Source organism: Triticum aestivum, chromosome 5D (genome assembly GCF_018294505.1).
Source record: "Triticum aestivum cultivar Chinese Spring chromosome 5D, IWGSC CS RefSeq v2.1, whole genome shotgun sequence".
NCBI lineage: Eukaryota > Viridiplantae > Streptophyta > Magnoliopsida > Poales > Poaceae > Triticum > Triticum aestivum.
The window spans coordinates 439,568,716-439,583,618 of NC_057808.1; the positions used below are offsets into that span (position 1 = coordinate 439,568,716).

Consider the following 14,903-nt stretch of genomic DNA (forward strand, 5'->3'; position numbering starts at 1 on the left):
GGTGAGGTTGAAGGTTGATGGGTGCGGGTTTAATGTGGGGTCAGTCGTCGCCGCCGAAGAAGGGTAGGGGGTTGGTCGGGTCAGAGGAGGGTGTGTGGCTCAGGCAGGCAGTGCCGCTGTCCATGGGTGGCACCATGATGGGTGCCGGCCGGTGTGGCGACCATGCTCGCGAAATAGTCACTTGAGCTGATATCCGGCATGTTTACGGAGAATGAATTCAGGAGATGTCACAGCTTGTAGTTCAGGCATGTTGTTGCGTTTCCTGGCCTACTAGACTGAACAAGGGGCATTAATAACTTGCTTGGTCTGATGTGCACCCAGGGAATATCCATCGCAAAAAAAAACACTAAAATATGCAATGACTTGGATTGACAAGAGATAATTAGTGATCGATCTTGTGTGGTGGACTCTAATGCAGATAATGAGTCCAGATGATTTTTGTAAAAAAAATGAAACTATATGAAATATGTCCAAACATATTTTTTTTAATGTTACTGACAAACATTTATGAGTAAGGCTAACAAAATTTCGAATTTAAATGTAATTTACATGGTCAACATGGACACATTCAGGGAAGTAGCAACTCATTATTGGAATACTGAGATTTAGAATTGTGCACAAGCATACATATCCATACGAAATTAAGTAGCAACACTGAGGAAATACTTGTTTCAGCTCACAAACAACATAAGGACACGCTCGCACGCACTGGGAAAGTGACAGCACTCAAAATGGAGATAAAATAGTGCATCCAATTGGGTTCTGGATCCTAAAGACTTGCTGCAGTTAAGTGACAACATGCATGGAAGTATCATCATATCACAGGCAGTTGCACAGCTATCTCACCCTCCACGAAGTATTTGAAGAGCAGCTCAATTACCTCAACAACGAATGCCACAGCGTGTGCAACTGCGACCATAGGGAAGGAGTTGCCGGAGACGAGAAATGCGATCCTCGCAGCCCCGCCAATCCACATCATTAGGGCAGTAGCATCGGCTTTGCCGAATCTGTAACGCCCATCCTCACCTTGTTCATTTGCTTGGTTGGCTGCTGCTGCTGGCGCCCTAGCTGCGTCCTGAGGTTGCTCATTTGCTTGATTTGGTGCTGCTGCTAGACTAGCTGCCTCACGAGACGCTTTGGCTTGCGCGAAGCGATCACATAGGTTCAAGTATGGGAAGACAAAACAGGGAATGGTTGCCACCCAAAACGAAGCCCAGAGCCAGTTGCCGATCTTGCCTTGACGTTCCTTGGGGAGAAGACTTATAATCCAGGACACCCCAGTGAGAGCAAGATGATATACCAGGTACAATCCCACCACACCGAGCACCAGCATAGGAGGAGTCATGTACCATTCCTCACCTTGGGGTTGTGAAGCTCCAACTGCACCTCCTCCTCCTCCTCCTCCTCCATCACCTCCTCCTCCTCCATCACCTCCACCTCCTCTACCAGCACGCCGGCGGGCAGCAGCAGTTTGTCCACCTTGGTTACTCATGTTGCGGAGAGGACGATACTCCGTGTCGTGCTCGTGCTCGTGCTCGTGCCCGGCCATGAGACGAAGCTCCGCATCTTCAGTGCTGTCATCCTGATCATCCCTCTCGTCATTGTCATCTTGGACTCCCTGCCCGTGCGATTCGGTGACCTCGAGTGAAAGGAACGACATGCTGGGGCTGCCCGTGGCACGAGCAGGCCTGCACGGAGGCCACGGTGGTGTCGGCCTCTGGTGGGACACCCGTCCACGCCCAGACCTCGGCGCCGCTGAAGTGGGAGGGGGCAGAGTTGGAGGCCACGGCGCCGTTCCTGTGGCCGCTGCAGCAGGAGAGGGAAGCGCTGGACTTGGAAATGGAAGCCACGCTGGGGTTGATGCGCGAGTTGCGGTGGCTGTTCCTGCTGCAGCAGGAGAGGCGAGCACGCTTGAAGGCCACGGCGACGTTGGTGTGGCCGCTGCAGCAGAGGAGAGAAACGACGGACTTGGTGATCGAGGCCACGCCAGCGTTGCTGCACGCGTTGCCGTGGTCGTTCCCGCTGCAGCAGGAGAGGGAAGCACGCTTCGGCTTGGCGGCCATGGCGGCGTTGGTGTGGCCGCTGCAGCAGGAGAGTGAAGCGGGCTTGTTGGGCGCGGCGTCGTTGGTGTCGCCGCTGCTGCAGGGGGGAGAAGCGCCGGACTTGGAGATCGTGGCCGCGCCGACGTTGCTGCACGCGCTGCGGTGGCCGTTCCAGCTGCCGCATGAGAGGGAAGCGGGCTTGGACTTGGAGAGCTCGGCGGCGTTGTTGTGGCCGCTGCACCAGGCGAGAGGGGTGACGAACTTGAAGATCCAGGCCACACCGGCGTTGCCGTGGCCGTTCCCGCCGCAGCAGCAGCGGAGGGAGGCGCGCTCGGAGGACACGGCGGCGTTGCTGTGACTGCTGCGGCAGGGGAGAAAAGCGCCGGACTTGCGGTGGCCGTTCCCGCTGGAGCGAGAGACGGAAGCGCGCTTGGACTTGGAGGGAACGGCGTCGTCGGCCATCCATAAGGCCGCTCCCGAGCCGACGAGCCGTGCGGAGGCCTGCGGGGTGGTGGAGGTGGAGCAGGCGTCCCCGACGCCGTCACGCCCATCTCCTCGTCGGCGACGACGTGCCCGCCGCCGCGTGTAGGAAGCACCATGGAGTAGACGGAACGAGGCGGCGTAGATCTTGGCTTGTAGCGCATCCCGGTGTGCGGAAGCAGGGATCCAATCGCTGGCGCCGGAGAAGACAGCGCTGCTGGTGGTGGAAGGCACCGCGGCGAGGAAGGTGGCCCGATGCCCATCTCCTCGTCGTGGAGAGGTGAGCCGCCGGTGACGACGACGAACCCGCCGGTCGGAGGCAAACCAGGCTGGGTGGAGAGAGGTGGAGCGAGCGGCGTCTTGTAGGCAGGGAGAGGGGTGTGCCGTGAGCTCCACAGCATCGGAGAAAAGGCGGACATCACCACCGCGTCCGGAAACGGCGGCGGCGGCGCGGTGGATGCCATCCGCGAGAGAGGAGGAGGCGGCGGGAGGCAGGCGGCGAGGAGCAGGTGTTGTGGGTGTAGTCAGCCGGAGACAGCGCGGAGACAGACAGGTGAGGAACCCTTGTACTTGTGCCTGTTTGCAACGGCGCGTGCGTGCTAGTGCTATACCACCAACGGAACGGATGGGCAAAATTTCGGAGAGAGAGAGAGAGAGACGACTCCGGTCTCCGAGGCCAAATGAGCGATTGCTTGAACAATTTTCTTTTTCCTTTTTTTTTTGCATGGGTGGTGCACCGTGAACAATGATGATGTAAAACTAGTTCAACTACTGTATCATTTCAAACATAATTCAGGCCTAGCAAATTCATTTAAAGCAAACATAGTTCTTCAAAATAATCAAACATTGCTCAGCTACTACATCACACAAACTACTACTACTACTATGAGTCTACTTCCACTACATCAAACATAAAAGTACTCATCATTTTCGCTATGGAACTGCTCCTAGAACTCGTCCTTCCTGGGGTCGTCGCATTCACCGTCCTCCTTCTCTGAGTCATCCCGGCCCGACGAGTCAGACTCGATGGGGATCACCGTCGAGGGGCCGGCGTCGTCCTCCTTCTTCACCGCCTTCTTCTTCTGCTCAGCCTCGCGCTTCCAAAATAACTCACGCTCGGCTTGGAAATACTCGGATGGTCCCGCGCGAACCTCGCTACTGTCGCCGCGCCACTATCGTCGAGACCAATGTGAATCGCCTGCTTCTTCTTCTCCTCCTCACTCTTCTCGTCCATCCATCTAATGTTAATATTCTTTTGCTTGATGAACTCCGCCTCCGCCTCGGTTTTGATCTCCGGGAAGCTCATCTCGTGCCTCGGCCGGCCGAAACGCCGCGTGGCGATGTCATACACATGCGCGGCCACGTCGGCGGAGTCGAACATGCCGATCTAGTAGCAATAGCCATTGCACTGGAACTCCACGCCGAAGTTCCCGGACGACTTCTTCCGCACGCCAAAGAAGCCGGTCTTGCTCTTCGAGACCTTCTTCGGCAACATGGTGGCAGCGCGGCCGCTTTGGGACGACCGGCGCGACCAAGCTTCAAATCAACCAACGCGGCCGAAGTCCAAATCCCTCATCGGCAGCCGAGCTTCAAATAGCGCGTTGGTAGGGTGGGGAGGCCGACGGGGGTGCAAACGACGACGAAAAAGCTTCACATGGAGCGGCGGCTGATTCGGTCAATTTAGAGGCGTGGGCGGGCGGATCCGGCGGCGACGGGGGTGCGGACGGGGACGAAAAATATTCAAATGGAGCGACAGCAGATTCGGTCGATTTAGAGGCGTGGGGCGGCAGATCCGATGGCTGCCGAGTGGGTGGCCAAATCCGCGGGCGATGTGGCAGCAGGGTGCGGTGGGCAGTCGCTCGGGGGAGGGGGGCTTTCCTGGGCGGCTGGTTTTAAATCGCCGCAGTATATTTGCATCTCCAAGTGATGGAAAATACATCAGATGTAAATTGTAAGCAGATTTTTTTTACATGTACAACATCTGTTTTTTTTTTGAATTAAATGGATTGCTTACCACATGTGTCACGTGGCTGTACAACATATATTTGAGAGGTGTGTAGATATTTATACATCTACACCATCTCTAGCGTGATGAATAGCTCGAATATGGCACGAAATGTAATATGTGTACCAAATAAACCGTAGTTGCGGTACGTGGGTTATAGTAGTAACTAGGCTGGCTATGGTTGAGCGTGCGTGCGTGCGTGCCACGCCCACGCTCCGCGTGCGCCTTGGTTTGGTTCGGTTTGGTGCGGTAGCTCCTCCCGGCCCGTCCCCGCCCCGGTGCAGACGAGACCAAGACGACGTAATAAAGCCTGAGGCCAATGCGAGGAGCTACGTAGGTAGAGTAGATAGATAAAAAGGAAAAGGAGAAAGGAGAAAGGAGCGGAACTTTCTTATCTCTCTGTTGCATTTGCCGGCGTACTTTTGGTTTGAACAAGCCTTCATTCATTCATTCATTGCCGTTGGTGCTCCCTTGGCTTGCTTGCGACGTACCGGACCGGACCAGACCAGACCAGACGGCTGCATTGCATGCAAGTCCAGCCGCGCGCGCGGAGCCGGGTGACCTCCTGCCTGCCTGCTTGCGACGTACGGCCGCGTGCCTGTGACCGTAGATGTAGCTAGCTGTAGCTGTACGCGTAGTGTACTGTTCATGCAGCTCAGGCGTGCTACCAATGGCGTACTACGTGAGAGAGAGAGAGAGAGAGGGACTCCGGCCGGTCTCCGAGACCAACAGCGATTGCTAGCTCTGCCTTGCCTTGAGTTGTTTGCGCCGGCCGGTTCAGACGTGAACGGACGGGGTAGCCACTAGCTTACTAGCCAGGTTCTCACGTTGATTCGGCCACGTTCAATGGGCTTCGTTGGTGCATTTCCAACAGTAAAAATCGGATTACTTTGCGCCTGGCTATGGCATTGCAACGGGAGACCGGCAGGATGGGGTCGTCTCCAGTGCCTAGTCGGTGCACGTACGTGGCGACATACGTTCAGTGTGCCGTAGCCGTAGCCGTAGCCGTAGCCAGTCAGCCATCAGCTGCAGTCGCGAGAGCCAGAGAGAAACTCCAATTTCTACATGCACGTAAGGAAAAATACATAAGAGCATCTTCTTCAATAGATGACGTAAGCTTACATCATAAAAAAAATGCTAGATGTAAAATTTACATCATCAAAAAGTGTTTTTATAATATCACTAAAAAACATGCTAAATCCAACACATGATGTATAATAGATGATGCAAAACTAGTGCTCCAACGAATGTAAAACTAGCTAGTTCAACTACTACATCATTTTTCAAACATAAGTCAAACATAGCAAGTTCATCTTAAGCAAAACATACTTCTTAAAAATAATTAAACATAGTTCAACTACTCCGTCACACAAACTACTAATACTACTACTATGAGTCTACTTCAAGTACATCAAACATAAAACTATTCATCATCGTCGCTATGATTGTCCTTACTAGGTTCGTTGAACTCATCGTCGTCGTCCTCCGAGTCATCCCGGTCCGACGAGTCAGACTCGACGGGGATCATTGCCAAGGGCCGGACTCGTCCTCCTTCTTCACCGCCTTCTTTTTCTGCTCGGCCTCGCGCTTCCAAAAGAACCCCCGCTCGGCCGGAACATACTCCGGATGCTCCCAGACGAACCTCGCCATCGTCGCGTCGTCACTATCGTCGGGAGCACGAATCGCCGGCTTCTTCTTCTCCTCCTCCTCCTTCTCGTCCATCCGCCGAATGTTAATACTCTTTGGCACGATGAACTCCGCCTCCGCCTGGGTTTCGATCTCTGGGAATTTCATCTCGTGCCTCGACTGGCCGAAATGCCATGTGGCGATGCTGTACGCGTTTAACTTTGCGCGTGGCTTTTCGATAGCATTGCAACGGCAACACGATGGGAGGCTACGTGTCCGGTCTAGTCGATGCCCGATGCCTACGTTCAGTGTGCCTGTCTGCGCCAGCCACCAACCGCCATGCATACATTGTCACTTCTCCCTCCCCGAGACACAAAACTACAAAAGCGATTCTGGGCGGGCCCCTGGCATGCATTCTGATGCTTCAGAATCATACCGGAAGCGGCAGACTCCTCCTCTGACTGGACCAAAAGCGGCTGCGCCTTCGTCGGTCCAACGTCAACACAAGGAACCGACAAGGATGGACGGAGATTCCGTCAGAAAAGCCAGCGTGGGAGGGAGATCACCGGCCGGTACACCGCACAAGGCAGCCACAGCCAGCCATGTTCGTATCTGTCCGCAGTCCGCACCCTACATGTACAAAGGCGCGCGTTGGTCGCCGCGGCTCAATCATGATGCATTGCATGCATGTTGGTTTGGCCTTCCGCGTGTGCCGCTGCCGCGCGTACGCAGGGCCAACGTCCACTTTTCACGCACACGCCGAAACCGAGATGAGTATTAATGTTGCAACACATGTGCACTTGTGTTCAAAAAAAGAAAAGACATGAGCACTTTGCTTTTATAATCATTTAATTTGTTATATAAACAAATGGGATAACTAGTTGATTGGAATTTTTCTTTTTTTTGCCCATAAACATTTTACTTTTTTAAGCTATTAAGAAACGGAAATAGTACTTGTTAATCAGAACTCAGTGACAACAGTTTTCGAGCGGGCACCGCCGCTAACGTAGCCATATAAGCCTCACCTTCTTATATCTCCTTTAGGAAACAATACTATAGTTTCCCTCGCGACTAGGGTTTCCACGCCTCCCGCCGGCACCTGTGCCGATTTGCTTCGTCTCCTCTGGCCTAAGGGCTCTTGCCGGTGGGAGGACTCTTACTTAGATTTTAGGTGTTTTTTTGAGTCCTTTAGGGTCTGTGTCCTGCTCTGAACGTAATAGGTCGATGATGGAAACAAATGTGCATTCTTAAACTATATAGGTTCTGAACCTTGCTCTAAACATAATAATACAACCAAAGCATGTCATGACTTCTTGAATCAGCAAGGCCATTTAGGAAATATTGTAGCAGCGGGCAACCAGAGGGATATAGAGAGAAACCAGCTGAGGGTGAAAGTATAAATTGCAGCTGTTAAGTGGCTTACATAACAATCTTGTGCATTTAGCGGCCATGATGAAACACCAGTCAAAGAACACAAGGTACTTTATTGAACTGTTAAAGCTCCTTGCAGAATTCAACCCTGAGATTGTTGAAGTTATTTTGGAGAATGTTCCATACAGTCCAAAGTACACATCACATGAAATCAAACAGGAAATTTTGGGTATTTATGCATTTGAATTTTGAAGTTTTGAAACATATCCATGAAGAGATGGGGGGCTATAAATTTTCTGTTCTAGTAGACGAGACATGTGATGTAGCAAAAAGAGAGCAGGATGGCATTGGTTCTGAGATTCGTTGATGAAGATCATACACTGCAAGAGCGGTTCTTTGCCTTGATACATGTGACGAACACCAAACCGCAACACTTCAAGAGGTATTAAGTTATGTGTTATTGAAACATGCCTTTTATGTTCAGAACCTTCGTGGGCAGGGGTATGATGGGGCTAGTAATATGAGGGGGAGTTCAATGGCTTGCAAGCTATTTTTCTCAGAGAATGCCCGTATGCGTGTTATGTTCACTGTTATGCTCATCGTTAGCAACTTGCTCTGGTGGTTGCATCGAAGGAAGTGGTCTCTGTTGCTCAATTCTTTTGGGAACTTTTTATTGTAGACATCGTTGACTCCTCCGCAAAGCATCATGATGAGCTCCGTGATGCACAGTTGGAGGAACTAGCTCGGTTACTAGCTATTGATGACATTGAAACTGGTAAAGGGGGAAACCAAATCTACACATTAAAGTGGCTTGGAGACACTAGATGGGGGTCTCACTTAGGTTATATATCCAGCCTAAAAAAATTGTAATGCAGCAAATTTAGTACTTCAAAATATATCATTTGATGGGTTAGTTGGCTCAATTCGTGCAGATGGAGCCACTCCTTTCAGCTATGTGCCCTCTTTTGAGTTCATGTTTGTCTTATGTTTGATGGGAGAAATATTGGAGATAACCGAAGACCTTGGTCAAGCTTCGCAAAAGAAATCACATGACATAGTAAATGCCATGCGTCTAGAGTTCACAACAAAGGTTCGTCTTGATGAAATGAGATCAGATGATGGTTGGGAAGCCTTTACTGATAGGGTTATTGAGTTCCCTGTAAATCATTTCATTGATATTCTAGATTTGGGAGAAGCTTACATTATGTGTGGAGTGTGGTGGTCGTGCTCGTCACCAGATAGTTTTACTAAGGAGCATTATTTTCGGATGAAAGTATTTCATGCAACACTTGATACTCGGCTACATGAATTAGAATTCAAGTTCAATGACAAAGTACTGGATCTTTTGACCACTAGTGCTACCCTAATCCCCAAAAATAAATTCAGATATTCCAAAACTGATGATATTTATGAGTTAGTGAAGAAATATTATCCAACAGATTTCACCCAATAGGAAATCTATGGATTGAGTAGCAACTAAAATACTTTGTTGTGGATGACTCCAATGATAGAGAGTTCAAAATTTTGTCAACCTTAACAAATCTTTGCTGACATTTCTTTGAGATAGCGAGACATTCTATCTAAAATTTGGTCGATCGATTGTTGCAATAGCTTCTAACTCTTCCAGTTTCTACAACAAGTGTTGAGCGAGCATTCTCTGCTTTGAAGATCATTAAGACAAGGCTACGTAATACTACGGAAGATGATTATCTAGCCATTAGCTTGCTAGTAAACATAGAGTGAAATCATAGAGAAGTACAACTAGAGGATGTTCTTATGCACTTTAAGGGTGCAAAGAAACGACGAACTGATCTGTAGTGAACCGAATGCTCCATGGTTAAATAGTATTTTTGTATCGTTCCTTTTGTTATGGAGTTGATCTGTGCTGAACCGAATGCTCCATGGTTAAAATAGGACTTTAAGGATTCAAAGAAACGAAGAGCTCATCTGTAGTGAACCGAATTATCTACTGACTAGAAATGTATTTTGTAAGCTCATATGATTTCGTATGTTGTCTTTTTTTGCAGCTTCACCCCTCCAAAGATTTCTTTCAAACTCTACCACTACTCAACTAAAACGGTTTTTGATGATGTCACGTTGGTTTCTGTGAGACTAAGGGTAAATCTATAGGAAGAATGGAAAGTGAACAATGACTATTCAGATTTTGACATTGTACAATGTAAACTTGAAAATCATGGATTTCGACAATATCTTAAACAATTTATTTGGCAAAAAAATTATACTACTCCCTCCGATCCAAATAATTTATTTTTACAAAAAAAAGCATTCAAATCTCTTATAAAAGTTCTTCAAAAGTACAAAGTGTCACAAACATAATAAAAATTACATCGAGATATTTAGACCACCAAACAATCAATACTACCGCCAGAACAAGTCGTCGACGCGTCAATTAATATGGACCGGGGGAGTAGTATACTTTTTCGGAAACATTGTCTACAATACTTGTTTTCCCCCTAACATTTTCGTTGCCTCATTGAATCCTTGACAGTTTTTGAGACACAAGTGAACTTCTTTTTGCGGGTGTACAGTACAAGTGACTATTTACCCGGTATAGAGTCGAAGGAGCAATTTTGACCTTTTCAGTGTGGTTAGTGGATGGTCAAAAAAATTAACCTCATGAATCCCAAAAATGAACACCTATTAGTATAATCAAAAAAATTGAGGGAAGTATAATCAAATTTCGTCGATAAGAAAGTAGTTTAAATCGGGTTTAACTTTGCGCGTGATTTCAACGTTGCAACGGCGGCTGGGATGGCAGCCTTGTCGGGCGGCCGCGTTCGGTCTAACGGGTGCACGTCGCGGTGCAGGTTTGCGTGCGTGCATGTAGTCTACGTAGCCGTAGCCAGCCATGCTTGTGTATGTCGCGTGCGATAGAGATTGGGTTCTCCCTCTCCAACTCCAAGACGCAAAACTGCAAAAGCGATTCTGGGCCTGGCATGCTGATGCTGCTTACCAGAAGCGATAGACTGCCCCTTCTGACTCGACCAGAAGCTTGCGTGGCTGGGACTGGGAGCTGACCGGCCAGAGCAGCACGCGAGCCGGCAAAATTTCGTGTTTTAACCCTTTTTGCAAATTATTTCAGGATCTGACTCCGGTTCGAAAAAAATTCGGGATTTGATCCTTTTGCTACCGCCAGGGCCTCGGGCGGTAGGGTTATACATCCTACCGTCAGGGGTCCTGGCGGTAGGGTGCGACGAAGGGGGACGGCCGCCGTCTCCGCGTGCTGACGTGGATTAGCACCTTACCGCCAGGACCCCTGGCGGTAGGATGTATAACCCTACCGCCAGAGGCCCTGGCGGTAGGGTGTGCCAGGGTTTTTGCGTGGAAAACCTTCTGTAACGAAAAAACCGAGTGCCCTGGCGGTAGGGTCAACCTACCGCCATAGCGGCTGGCGGTAGGCTGTCTAACCCTACCGCCAGGGTCCTTGGCGGTAGGGTCTTGCCTATTTCCAAGTTCAATTTCTTTCTTCTTTTCAAAAACAACAGATCTCAAACTATGATATAGATTCAAAAACAGCAATGATATAGAGTCAAAATAACAGATCTCAAACAATTAAACTTGGGCATCACATACACATGTCATACGGAGTTCCACATGAACTTAGTTCAAATAGCAAACTTAGTTCCACATAGAAAACGGAGTTTCACAAATAGCAAACACATAGTTTCACAACCAATAGACTTTTCAACTACAGCCAAGTATCGAATAGTAGAATTTAAGTCATCCTTCCCCTCTTGCTCTTGGAGGCACGGTCCTCGTTACTCTTTGCACGAAGCTCTTCAGTCTTCTTCTTGGGCCGTCGAGTAACCGGTCTCTGGAATGGGTCCGGACTCAGCAAATCCTTCTTCTTCGGAATCCTCTTCGGCGGCAGCTGAGATGCTTGAGATGATTGAGTTGGTGGAGGTCCATAATCTTCATCGTACTCCTCCTCCCCGTTGCTCTCATCCTCCTCCTCCTCCTCCTCCCCTTCTTCATATGTGGCCTCCTCCTCCTCATCATCATCCTCCTCCTCCTCCTCCTCGGCCAACCTAGACGATGAGGGAACCTGGCTCGATGAGCCGATGTGACCCTGTGTGGCTACAGGCCGATAAGCTTCAACCGACCCAGCTCCAGCACACCCAAGCAGCCCTACTAGCTTGCGACAACGCTTCACGAACTTCTGCACTCACATTGAAACAAGGGCATAATAAGTATCAGGTTTATGATTGCAGGTGAACAAGATGCATCTGTTCCGAGGAGGCTGAAATTGTACCTTCATCGTCCCCCTCATTTTTTTCTCGGATTGTACGCTCCCGAGGATATCACCTAGTGGATCTGAGGCTTCAAAGATGCATCTGTTCAGCTCACCAGACTGCAACGGCATAAGTCAGTCACGATGACGAATGAAATAGTTTCAATACAACCGTCGGTTCAAACTTACCACTCTGTTGATGAGGGGTGCAAACTCCCTAAATCCATTGTGCATGTCTTTGATGCCGGTCTGGTAGGCCTCTTCCTGGGGGTCATCCCTCTCCAGCTTCGTGATGTCCTCCGCCGTCCATCGAGGCCTGAGACGAAGACGGTGCTTCTGCCCATCATCGTACCACCTCATGTGTCGGCCCAGTTAAGCATCCCAGTCAGTCACTTTCCTCTCCACGTCTTTACGGTACCTCCATCGGTTACACTCCGTCACATGAGTTTTATGCTCCTCTCCCTAGTCTGTGATCGACTGATTCTTCTGCCGGCTCATCCTGCAAGGCATAAGCAACAAGAATCATCATAAGCGCAATGAGATCATCATAAGCAACAAGAAACATGATAAGCGTAATGAAATCATGGGCATGGGAAACAAAGCGCTCACAGGTGGAGCGCGTGGCCGCCGGTATCGGTGGGCTGGCCCGGTGGGGTATGCTGAAAAATCCCAAACTGCGTGGCCACGCGGTGTGGCAAGTGCCACTCGATGGCGTACACACAGATCATGGGCACGATGCACCGCCAGAGACCACGGTCCACATCGCACATCACGTTCAGATCAAAGTCCCACTCTCGGTCTTGTCGATACGGCCACCAGTTTACCTATGACATATACATTGGTAAGTTCCCACTCTCGGTCAAAAGTGGAATCAAAGAGAAAGGTGTTGAGCGAGTTCATATACCTGCGTATGCGTCAAAGCGTCCAACTCGTTGGTGTAGGTCTTGTACGAAGTCTTGTTTAGGCCCGTGTAGAGTTTGACAACGTCCCACTCGTAAGCTACGGTGGGGTTTCGAGTCTCGTCGCCGTCTTCGCTATAGTCTTCCCATGGGCGTCTTGGCATCTTCTCCGGACGCCCCACCGGCAGCCACTCCCACATCCAAATGGATAAGGCCCAGACAAAGCCACCCATATTGGACTTGTCTCCCGTCCTCTGCGTTGCGTCATCAAGCTGCAAAACATAAAATGAGGATCAGATATAAGAAAATGTCATGGACATACTTTCCTAGGTAGGTAGGCAATTAGACATTCTCTTACCGAACGGTATAGGTAGGCGAGAGATGCGGTCCCCCAACTGTACCCTGCATCCCAGTCGGCTAGGAAGAACAGATACGACCAGTTGGCAGAGTTCCCGGAGCTGTCTGAAAACATGACCTCCGTGAGAAGATACCACAGGTAGGCCCTCGCGTACCACTCCACAGTCGCCTCGTCTGCGCCTTTGGGGCATGTCTTCCGGTGCTCCGAGAGCCAGATCAACGGCACACCGGATGTATGGTTACTCTTGGCACCAGGGCAGTCGCCGATGAGGGTGGTGACCCTCTCCTGCCAGTTGGTCCTCTCCACTCGTCCGGTGAGTGCATGACCCTCGATCGGCATGGCAGTAATCATCTCCCAGTCCTTGAGGGTCACCGTCATCTCCCCGCATGGCAGATGGAAAGAATGGGTCTCCGGTCGCCACCGGTCAATCAGAGCTGTAAGAGCTGCGTGGACAAGCGTCGGCGGCTGACGCTTGAACTGCAACACGAAACCCAACAGTCGGGCTCTCTTGAAGAACGGCGCGTAGCGTTCGTCGTAGTCCATATGCTCATGAACCCCGTGACCCCTCATGCGCAGTGGCTTGAGCATCTGTCAAAAAGTGAATGCCCAAAGTTAGGAAATCATTTTCATCAATCCGAAAACTTTGATCAAAATTTCATTCATATCACTTACCTCTCCGTTCTCTATGAACCGGGCACGATGACCCTTGTCGAATGCCCAGTCCAGGATGGAGTACCGTCGGCCGATGTTGTCCGCAAGAGGTGGCCGCCTTAATAAAATTTCATAAACAAAAGCACCATAAGCACATCATATCAAAATCATATCACCATGCATCATATCACAAAAAAATCAAATCATATCACCATGCATCATATCGCCATGCATCATGTCACCATGATGGATCAAATCATATCAACATTACTCATATAAAAAAATCCTTCCCCTCTTTAATCATATCAACATGCATCATATCACAAAAAAAATCCTCCAACAATAATCTTCAATGTATTATCTCCAAACAACATCTTCATATCATCATATCAACATGCATCATCACTCCAACATGCATCATATCATCATATTTTTAAACAAAAGAAATCCTCCAACATGCATCGTATCATCATATTTTTAAACAAAAAATTCCTCCAACATCTTCATATCATCATATCAACATGCATCATCAACCTACAATCAATTCCTCCCACATGCATTACATCATAATTTTTTAACAAAAAAAATTATGAACTAGGGTTCATCTTCACACTAACATATGAACTATTGATTAGAGTTCATATTCATTACCACTACTTAGTAAAGAACTAAGAACTAGAACTAGAATCAAGCTAAAACAATCTTAGGCCAAAAAATCAAATCTAAGTTCAAAAAAATGAGGGATTTGAAGCAAATAATGCGTCGAATCGGAAGCAAATTTGCAAAAACTAATTGGAGGGATCGGAGGAGCTTACGATTCTCTCTTCGGGGCCATCTCGATCCGCCAAAACGGTGAAGAATTGGTGAAGATCCGGGGGGGAGTGGAGGAGATGAGAGAGGGAAAGAGGGGCGACTTGGGGGAGAAAAAGGAAACTGCCGACGGGGGGGAGGGGAGGGGTGGGGAAATGGAAACGGGTGTGGGGTCTTGGGCAAATAACTGTCGCCCGCCTACCGCCAGGGCCTCTGGCGGTAGGGTTATATAGCCTACCGCCAGGGGCCCTAGCGGTAGGGTGCGACGGAGGGGGACGGTGGCCGTTTCCGCGAGCTGACGTGGACTAGTACCCTACCGCCAGGGCCCCTGGCGGTAGGATGTATAACCCTACCGCCAGAGGCCCTTGCGGTAGGAAAAAGGGTCAAATCCTGGAAAAAAAATGAACCG

At 49.5% G+C, this 14,903-nt stretch overlaps 1 protein-coding gene across 1 annotated transcript; it reads right to left on the bottom strand.

Annotated features, from left to right (window-relative positions):
• Positions 1–707: 707 nt before the first annotated feature.
• On the bottom strand, positions 708–3,046 carry LOC123125358 (basic proline-rich protein-like). Its single transcript, XM_044545870.1, has one exon. It carries the CDS (start codon positions 2,984–2,986, stop codon positions 815–817), a length of 2,172 nt encoding a protein of 723 aa, XP_044401805.1. The 5' UTR covers positions 2,987–3,046; the 3' UTR covers positions 708–814.
• Positions 3,047–14,903: the final 11,857 nt, after the last annotated feature.

Excerpts from the sequence above, each read along its gene's own strand:
- LOC123125358 (XM_044545870.1), bottom strand. The coding sequence starts at position 2,986 with ATGGCATCCACCGCGCCGCCGCCGCCGTTTCCGGACGCGGTGGTGATG.